This window comes from Lottia gigantea (assembly GCF_000327385.1).
Source record: "Lottia gigantea unplaced genomic scaffold LOTGIsca_77, whole genome shotgun sequence".
Taxonomy (NCBI): domain Eukaryota; kingdom Metazoa; phylum Mollusca; class Gastropoda; family Lottiidae; genus Lottia; species Lottia gigantea.
This window is the reverse complement of record NW_008710566.1, coordinates 607,084-617,322: the sequence shown is the minus strand read 5'-3', so window position 1 is coordinate 617,322 and position 10,239 is coordinate 607,084. Positions and strand designations below refer to the sequence as shown.

The window sequence follows — 10,239 nt, the reverse complement described above, 5'->3', positions numbered from 1 at the left end:
AAATGAAACAAACATCATTATCTGGCCATGGTTCTCTGGAATTACAGGAACCAGACATTAAAACTGGAAACTAGCATGATGCAAATAAACCATCACCAATACAATATGTCCCTGATACACATACAGGGATGAGAAAACCTCCTTTGAATCAAAAGAAAAGTTTCCTTTTCAATGTATATTGACTTTTTTATCATCATTTATAAAATAGGCTACCTTCCTCCAGTCTCCACTATTTCTAGCAAGTCAGAACATGAGAATGTGTGAGGTGCCTCTCCCTTATAGCTTATTTGGCAATTTTGCTGTTATTTTTATATTACTTATCATGTAAGTGTATGTAGGCCTCTAAGAGTCTATGTGTATTGATTTGCTTGGCCTACTAGTCTACTGCATGCATTCCACCATGTCTATCAGCTGTAATGTTATTTCAGAAATATCAATCTTTACTGACAGAATAACAGTACACCTCCATATTTCATCCAAAACAAGAGATAAAAACTTGTCGGACACACAATCTGGGCATAAATCACTTCATAAAACAAGACAATAACAGGTAAATTATTCAAATAATTGGAAAAAGAATGAATACAATGTTTATAGGGATGATAATAACAAAAAAAAACTTACACATTGTCAATGACTTCGTTCGTATTTTCATTCACAATTTGATGTACTGCAACAGAATATCCGAAATATGCACTGCTATCTCCTTTTTTAATCACAGAAAACCTAGCATCCAAGTTAAATCCATTGCATAGAATTGTTTGTGTAAAAATTAAGAGACATAGAATGCCTCTCGACTCTTCGACCGCCATGCCGAATGGGATTATCTTGTACGAGATAATAAGAAACCAATCGGTACCTAAAGTAAATTGTCTATCAACGTATCAAGATTTTATTCTTTCTACAAATTGTTAAAATGTTTCGCCAAAAAATATCTTATTCCAAAAACAATGAATGATTTTAAAAATTTTCTGTTACATTTTCAAAATATCTATCTTGAAAGTTAGAAAATGGACAAAAGTAATAAAACTATTTCTTTACGCGGAAGAAAAAACCTAATAATTTACAACAATGAAGCACATCAAGATCTGCATCGAAAAATTTCGCAGACGCAGGAGACGGGAAAAGGCGAGATTTCAACGGGCACCTGTTTAGTCTCGATTGTCAAAGCATTAAATACTGAAGAGTGGGAAGGGCTGGTTAATCAGGTTTTGGTTTCCGGCAATAGAAAAATGACAACAGAAATGAGTCAAATGATGATTACATTGAAATGATCCATTGTTTAGACGATTAGCGATTGTCGATCAGTAGGCGTGAGTCAAATTCAACAAACGCAAAATGTTGTCCAACTTAGTCAAACAACATCAAATGCGTCAAACGGCAAGGAAGGAAATTCAAGGTGCTTGCTTTTTTGTATCTGTTGTTGGCCTAATTTTTTGACAGAACCACGCCCACCCAGCCCTTACTTTGCGTTAGGGTGTATTGAGACGAGTCTCAATGAAAGCACTGGCCTAGGTCACAGAGCAATAGATAAGTCTATCAATTATGTGAAAATTAGTTAGTCATTAGTATGATTTTAGTTGAAAAGAGACACACACAAATATACACTGCATGTTATATAATATACAGTCAAGTAACCTAATTTCGTGGAAACCTATTATTCGTGGATTTCCGGAAAGGATTAATAATTTACATGAAAAATTACCTTGCGCGACGTCCGCATTAGTTTGTTTTAATAAACATGGGTTTTCTCTTCAATGTCAGCTAGTAGAATGAATCCAGTAGTTGCAAGCAAGGTAAAATGTATTAATGTATACTTTGACAAATACAAAATGGCGGATTTCAGTTATTTCCAAACGTCACCATTTTTTATCGGCCGAATTTCCTTATAATCCCTAGCCGTAATCGGAATTCCAAGTGTCGTCTGCTAGAATGTAGTCCAACGAATGAAGTCTCGTGATCAACTAGCGGATTCCGTGTCAGCAGAAAATTTCTATGGAACACAAAGTGGACCATATTCTTATGTTGTTTCAGTGACTTTTAGCAATAAATCACGCTACATATCTTATTTTGTCAGTCACTATTTTTTTTTTAAATCGTGGTTCTTTGAAGGAATTGTCACTAGTTATAATGAATTGATATTAAAGATAAATACTAAGAGAAGTTAATTATTACACCCGGTATCCATACAACGTGTTTTTCTAGACTTATTTATAGATAAAACATTGTACACGAAAATAGGTGATGCATTCTGCCGCCGTTCCCGAGTTGGTTGCTCATGAAATATGGGTCAAAGTGAAGGATTCATTAAGAAAATCGAAATAAACCAATTTTATTATTTTGTAGAATATCTGAGGAAACATCTAAGACATAAATTTTTTTTTTCGTTTTTTTAACTTTGACGAAATTCGGTGTTGAATCCTTATATCCACGAAAATAGGTTACACCACTGTACTGTATATAGCCATGGCACCAGTCCTGAAATAAGTAGTCCCTGAAATCTAACTTAGAAATTGATTAATCTTTTGATATAACATGATACATTTATGTACATGCTCAAGGATTGATGCAGTAATTCTACTTTTTTACATTTTTCGTAAATTCTTGCCTCACATTATTTTACAGAAAAACGTAAGAAAGATGCAATAGTTGCTTCAACAGCTTTGTCTCATGTTTTGGTTGATCATCTCAATTCTGGGTAAGTAACCAGCTCTGGACTGAAGGGTCCAGTCAGGAGCATTTGAAATATATCTGCCATCTCACCCTTCATGCAGCAGACTGATTTTCCAGTCATTGAAGCTAATAACCTTCCTTGATGCCACCTTTGTCACTGTATATGTTGCCAGTTAAGGAGGCCCTTATGTGAGTGGTATTTGTCAGCTACCTAAAAAATATTTTGTTTCAATGAGTCTAATTCGTTGAATGATAATCTGAGTGGTAGATACGGGTTATTTGTAAATGGGAATACATCTTAAATTTGACAGAATGACTAGGTTTACTTGCTTTGTGCTACATTGCATATGATTCAACTATTCAAGAAGGCGAACATCTGTTCTGAACTGTTGTTGATTAATTTTCAGAGTTGCTCAGGCTTACGTGAATCAAAAGAAACTAGATACAGAGACCAAAATACTCCAAGCTAATGCCAGCCAGTTCTCTAAACAAACCATCCAATGGCTGAAACTTATAGAAGATTTCAACACAGCTTTAAAGGTACTAACTACATTCAATTGACCAGATTATAATGTTTATTTGAATATTTTCTACTATTGTCAAAAGTAAATAGAAACTATTAGTATTTACAAAGTTAGAAAACCTCTTGAATTTCCTTATAGCTTTTTCTCCTGGTGGCTTCAGACCACAATTGACTTTTCAAGATTTATCTCCCTTTAGTCAGAGTGATTGTAATAATGGGTTAATATATTTAATCCTTTAACGGCATATTAGGAGCACAAGTTATAGATAAATAAGATTTAAAGATGGATACTTCTAGAATATTTATTACTTTTAATGTGTTTATCACACCGTCATCAGGAATATAATATTTTATGACAGGAAATTGGTGATGTGGAGAACTGGGCTCGAAGTATTGAAACAGATATGAGGACTATTTCTAGTGCCCTGGAATATGCCTACCGTAAAACTAGGTGAACTTTTATCTCAAATTTAGTTTCCCTTTCAGTGAAGTGACTCAATTGAAGCCCTTTTTGCTACAAACTGTAAATGTTGAAGATGCCATGACTGTTCTCAATCGAATGCGTACTGGCAATATTTACCTCATTGCGTACTGCACGATATTGGATGCTTGTTTGAAATCAGAAGTAGATAAGTTGGAGGTTTACTTGCCAATCCATCTTCACAATGACAAATTTGTCTCATACCTTGCCTGCAATAGCCACCTTTCTTGTATCACTGAATTTGTAAATGCAGCAATTTAATTTGATTGATTGCTGAACTCCTTCAAGGACTTTGAAAAAAATGAAATGAAATGAACAGAGTTTAACGTGCACAGTCTGTAGCATACGAGGCCTCGGTTTATTGTCTTATCCGAACGACTAAACTCTTTTTCCATGTCAGGCCCTCTTACCTGCATCACTGACAGGGGGAAACCGGGTTGAAAAATCCGAAGGTATTATCTCGACCTATGCCGGGATTGAACCCTGGACCTTCAGGTTAGGGAGCAAGCGTCTAAATCACTGAGCCACCGCAGCTCCCTTCAAGGGCTTTGAAGGCGCAGAATATAAAACTAGGGATGAGATTTTGATAAATCTGTTTATAATTTCAGCTGATGAACTGATAATGAATGATTATCTCTTGATAATAGACCATGGATGTATGGTGAATATTGATATACTCCACTTCTAGTGATATAATGCCCTGATAATATCATTGTGATATTGGGATGAATTTGTATATATATTATAGTAATGTAATTTGTTTTTGTTTAAATCTTTCTTATTAATGAATTATATCTTGTTTTTATAATGTTATCAATGTATTGTAAAAGAATGAAATTAAGAAAAAATACATAAATATTTCAATGAAAAAAAAATCTTGTAATTAAAACTGACCAGAGGTCATCTCATGGTGCTGATACATTTACAGATACAAATTCTTCATCAGGGGCTTTGAAAACTTTTATCAGTATTATATATAGTTTTATTATCCAATCAGATTACTGCACATTTTCAAATCTGGATTTCGGTTTCCCCCTGTCAGTGATGCAGGTAAGAGGGGCTGACATGGAAAAAGCGTCTAGTCGTTCGGATTGGAAATAAACCGAGGCCCCTTGTGCTTCAGGCTGTGCACGTTAAAGATCCCTTGACAGTTGGAAATAGAAAAAGAGCAGGCTAATGCCGCTGTCCTGGCAAAATTTCCCTCATCGCACCCTGCATAGCATTGCCCGTCTTCATTAGCCCACATGGTGCAGAAAAGTAGGACGTAAAACTCCATTCATTTCATTTCATTTTCAAATCTGGATTTTATCTTCGTAAACGTTTTCCGAAAAAGACCCTTGGACTGATAGAACTTTCTGAAATAGGAACTTAAAGTGTATGAGTAAATAAATGAAATCAATGAGTCATGAGCAAGAATATTCAGCTAATGTCTTCCATATAGCAATGGAATGTCATAATTGATCAAATGCCTAAATCACCAAATGAATGATTTTGCAGAGCTACCAAATCAATATATCATCAACCCCTCTCCATCATGAATTAAATCCCCTAATGCAATGTTTCTTTGAGAGGTTCAAGGTTGAAAGGTAACATGTTACTATTCATCAGATAGACCTTCAACAAGGTCTCTGGGAGATCGAGCATATGTTCTGTTTTTTCTTCTAAATGTCTAGCTAACCCACGTAGATATGTGTGCAAAATTTCGGCTTTGTAGCTTTGTAACTTTTCAAAATAAAAATTTATTTGAGTATAATCACATTTCGTGCAGTCGTCCCTTGTAACTAAAATTTTTGTATTTTTTTCTCTAATTGTTTTTAATTGGGTTTTAAGTGTTTTTCCGAGTCCCTGGGGTCTAATTAGTAGGAAAAACCCAAAACATGAGCCAAATCGGTTAATATGGCAAAGTTAGCTACTTGACGTTTTCAGTCTATATGGATTATAAGAGCAGAATATCGGCAAATGTCTAAATGTGTGCAAATTTCTATAACCAAAATTATGTTTATTTCTAACAAAACTGATAAATTAAGAATCTATAAATATGTACATATTTTTAAATTAATTGGGGTTAAAAGTTTCAAACTTTTTACAACGATAATATTGAAAATGCTACAAAAATCGAACTGTATTACCTTAGGTATTGAAAGGTGTTAAAGAGTTTTAGACCAATCACAACCCGCTGCGTATCTCACAAATGTGAAAATCAGCAATCTGATTGGTTAATAAATTTAAAAAGTTAAATAGGCTTATTAACCAATCAGAAAACTGAAAGAAATACAGTAATCTGATTAGACAATACAATGGACCATTTGGACAATAACCAATCAGATGACTGCAATACGAATCTGAAACAAGTGTGAGAAATTGTCCCTTGCGGCCTTCCATATAAATGGACTTGCAAATAAACCCCTCAAAACTACGATATTTATAGCAATGTTTAGACTAAACTGTATAACATTAAATATTATCATATGAACTTTTGCCTTTTCCACATTTAACTGTAAATAATACACCGTCCTGAAAATAAAAACCCAGACACAATTTGATACGTTTTCAAAGGGATATGAAGAAACGCTCGTCAACTTAAGAGCATATATTCATCAGTAGATATACCTGGTGTCAAAAATAACATAACAGGATTCTTATAAATATATTCCGATAAATCAAAAAAACTTAATAAAAATGCAATTAACTATTGAAAAACGCTTAATATTATGATTAGGCGTTTTTCAATAATTACTTAGTTTTATGAATTTTCCAATTTTCTAGATTTTACAGGGATTCTGTTGTAACTTTATGACACCAGGTAAGTTCACTGATGAATATATACTCATATTGACCATTCTTGAGAACTAAATTTTATGTTCATTCTAAGACGTAATATCACTTTAAATGGATATCTAAATCTAAATGATTTCTGTAACAGCAAATTCGTCTTAAAGGCATACAATAGAAATTATAAAGAAATATTATTCACTTTACTAGTTAACAGAAAGGAATACAACTTCCCTTAGCCTACCTTTATTAATCCGGGTAACGCCGACCAGAAAGATAAATTTGGCGTAATTTCCTTTCCACTGGCGTGTCGAGCAAATTTTTGAAAGAGTACCCCAGCAATGAAGTATACTACAAATACTGCGAAAAATCTGAAAAAAGGATTAAATTAAGACGTTTCTGTTGAAGCAAGTATTAATTAGTCTATAGTCCCAATCATAAGGTCTGGATTAGAAATATTACAGTACTGATAGATTTACGCCTAAATTAATTCAAAAGAATTACGCCTAGGTCACGAGTATTTGGCCAAATTAATGTTGGTCACAAATCAGAAGGCGATGAGTTTCAGTCACAGGTCACAAATATAAGGTCGAACACTAGGCCACAAGTTTTAGAGATCACAAGTATTAAAACTAGGTTTTGATCATCAGTTCAAGGTCATAATTCGCCTAGGTCATAAACCGTTATAGATAAGGTTTTGAAAGATGTAAAGTTGACAACCCCAGTCGCAAATACTTACATGATGGTGATATATGAACCAGTAGATAAACCCACAGTAATGGTCGGCCCTCCACCAGCTGATGGGCATGCGTACTTACTGGTTAACGTCATTTCCTGTAAAATAAATGTTCCAATTATTCAAAAAATACCATTAAAGTGGAAGTGTGCATCGATTTTCTTATAAATGAAACTGAACCTGAACGTTGTGTTGACCTCACTTCCCAATATTAGGATTAAAATATTGTTGAGCAACTATTCCCGTTTTGAAGCTGGAATACGTTGATTATTAATTAGAAAGAAGCAATATCATGATCGTTTAAGTAGAAAAGACCAACTGAGATACTTTGATCAAGGCAGTATAAACTGAGTAGCACTTACATAAGTTGCACTCCCTGGAGGATTTTCACCAGCCACGGCCAAACTGGCTTCTTTGCTTTCATCACATTTCAATATGACATCCAGCGTCCTGAAATATTACAACACTGTCAGTTTTTTTAAAAGTTTAATGCTAATGGCGCGGGTAAACGAACGGTCTTGGTCGGCGATTGTTGTCGCCCACTTGAGTCTTGTTATGAGTTTCGCCGACCGGCTGCGCGCACACGCGGAGACAAAAAAAAACCCCATTCGGTCGTTTTCCACTATCGATAATCACATGCGGATTATGCATAGGAAGGAAAAGGAATCTGATTGGTTGATGACATTCTGTCTGGTTTGATATTATAAATCCTGTCGACAACGCGATAATCATATCGTGGAAGCTCGGGCACACGTGAGATTTTACTCAAGATTCGCGTTGGCGACAAAAATCGGCGACAAAGACTGTTCGTGTGTCCGCACAACATAAAAGTACATTATCTTGTTTCCTCATTTTCTGTGGGTTACTTCACTCAATATAAATTAAATCGGTTTAAATACAGCTCAAGATAATATGTTCTTTGAGTAGATTGCCAGCTATATTTCGCTCATTGCACACTTCCCATCTTCATTAGCCGAATTGGAGTAAGCAAAGTAGTAAGTAACATTTAAGTAATTCAAATAATTCCTATTTGACCTTTTCTTTAGAGTGACTTACCTCGTGGCGTCGGTGGTGGCAGAATACTGCAATATCAGCCCCTTTGATGTGTCGGTAGTAAATTTAGCACTATCCGGTGTACCCAAGCTGAAATAGTTGGTCATATCCGTTTGGCAACCCTGAAAATTAAGGTACAGTCAAACTTGTATTAAGCATGCGGTCACGGGAATGCTAAAAAAATGGCTACTTACTAGGTTGGTGCTTAGCAAGGATTGAACCCAGTTAAGAGTGACAAGTTGAGATTATGTGATTTAATGCAATTTGCTAACAATAAAAGTTGGCCTATTAACAATTAAAATAGCTATATAGACACAGCTTTATGGAACAACAATCATTGGTTAAAGTTTCATGCAACGTTTCGACGTATTTCCCCCGTCGTCCTCAGGCACATGATTGTTATTCCATATGTATAATATATAATTTTCCCATCACCTCTTATCATTATGTTGAGGGCGACGGGGGAAACACGACAAAACGTAGCATAAAATTTTAACCAGTGATTGTTTTTCCATAAAGCTGTGTCTACATATTTTACAATCTACATACTAGCTCTATTAGCTATTTTTACGGTTAATTTTTTTTTCAGGGAGAGTAATTCATTATCATAATGTCCATGCAAAATGACAATTTAGATTTCAATTTCAGCTCTCAATGTCACTTATCAGAATCAATATCCGACGTTCAACTTCAATGCAATTAAAATCTAAAAAGCGATGTGGATAGCCAATAATTAGGCTGTATCAGCTTTTCAAGCAAACACTGTCGTGTCTCTTAAACCAATAAAGACGATAGAGCACTGTGTTAACACCCCCACCCCAACCACAAGAATTGCATGCTCATACTGCTTTTGCTTACCATAACACCGGAACATGAGGTTGGGTCTTCTGTAAATGGGTTACAGGGGTTCCAGGAGTAATAATAATTTCCGGATGAATCCTGCTGATCTTTAAACCTGTAATAGCAATTCACATATTCAAATCCAAAGACAACTGAGATGGGGAGTGCAAGTAAGGCATGGGCAAGATTTTATGTCTTAGAGAGTATGCCAACTACATATAGAGGCCACAGTCAAGTTTTCGAATGATGAAAGTCGAGAATGATTGTCTTCTGATTGTTGCCTGAAACTGCCTGAACGTCTCCAATGTTTTTACAAATTGCAGGAAAAATCTGATAGGGAGTTGATACTACCACAGAAGACCACCCCCAACCCCTCGCCGAACTAACTTCCTCTTCCTTTAACCTTCTCCCTGCCTCGTACACCTAAACCCGATGTTCATATATTGTCCAAAGCATTGAGCCTAGCCTCTCAAGAGCTAAGGGCGTAAATTGTTAGAAAAAAACGGTAACTTACTTAGGGTCTCCTCCAGAGAGAGCTAACGGACTCAAATCTATCACTCCTTTAGAATTCTGACACGAACAGGAATTAATTTGAGTGCAGACATCAGTTGGATCATCGGCATTCACCAACATTAAAAATAACAGAGAAAAACTACAGAGAAAAAGAGATTTCAAATCCGACTCCATTTTGAGATGTGGACAAAAGGTATCACGTGAAATGATGTCGAGCTGCTATCAGAAAACGATCATGTGAAGATAACGAGTGATTTTACCTATTTCATACTTACAGTATTGATAAATATATAATTAACATGTAAGATAGGACAGGGACCTTTAGATTCACATCTTTTGTATTGTGAGTATACACTGAGTCAGGGGCGCATTGGAGGATTTCATTGAGTGCTCTGATGCCCTCCACTACACTTAGTTCTCAACAATCATGTAATTCAACCAGGCCTCGGGGGCTCTAAAAGAGAAACCGGTTGCGAGTGTTTTACTTTATAGCAAAACGTGGCTTTGTTCTCATTGTGTCCTGAAGATGCATGTTCTAATCATATTCTTGTCTGTGAAAGGTCTTTTTTTGAAGTGAAAATTAAGTCCTCTAAATGGGCAAAATTCATCTCAGGCCACCTGCAACACATTAGCTCTTGGGGGCCTCGC

General features: G+C 35.6%; 2 protein-coding genes across 2 annotated transcripts; one reads left to right on the top strand and one right to left on the bottom strand.

The window, feature by feature from the left end:
* Positions 1 to 1,220: 1,220 nt before the first annotated feature.
* LOTGIDRAFT_222056 (hypothetical protein) lies at positions 1,221 to 4,552 on the top strand. The gene is made up of 5 exons (XM_009066510.1): positions 1,221 to 1,399; positions 2,626 to 2,698; positions 3,081 to 3,213; positions 3,556 to 3,647; positions 4,286 to 4,552. Exons 1-5 carry the CDS (start codon positions 1,339 to 1,341, stop codon positions 4,287 to 4,289), a joined length of 363 nt encoding a protein of 120 aa, XP_009064758.1. The 5' UTR covers positions 1,221 to 1,338; the 3' UTR covers positions 4,290 to 4,552.
* Positions 4,553 to 6,131: 1,579 nt separating this feature from the next.
* LOTGIDRAFT_168623 (hypothetical protein) lies at positions 6,132 to 9,765 on the bottom strand (the record flags this gene model as incomplete). Its single annotated transcript, XM_009066509.1, has 7 exons — positions 6,132 to 6,191; positions 6,694 to 6,820; positions 7,189 to 7,283; positions 7,548 to 7,635; positions 8,242 to 8,360; positions 9,097 to 9,193; positions 9,593 to 9,765. The coding sequence occupies 7 exons, from the start codon at positions 9,763 to 9,765 to the stop codon at positions 6,132 to 6,134; spliced, it is 759 nt and encodes a 252-aa protein (XP_009064757.1).
* Positions 9,766 to 10,239: the final 474 nt, after the last annotated feature.

What these genes read in the sequence shown, in the direction of transcription:
- LOTGIDRAFT_222056 (XM_009066510.1), top strand. Translation starts at nt 1,339, where the DNA reads ATGTTGTCCAACTTAGTCAAACAACATCAAATGCGTCAAACGGCAAGG. An exon ending in GGCAAGGAAGGAAATTCAAG is followed by an intron (nt 1,400 to 2,625) that starts GTGCTTGCTTTT and finishes ATTATTTTACAG; the next exon opens with AAAAACGTAAGAAAGATGCA. An exon ending in ATTTCAACACAGCTTTAAAG is followed by an intron (nt 3,214 to 3,555) that starts GTACTAACTACA and finishes ATTTTATGACAG; the next exon opens with GAAATTGGTGATGTGGAGAA.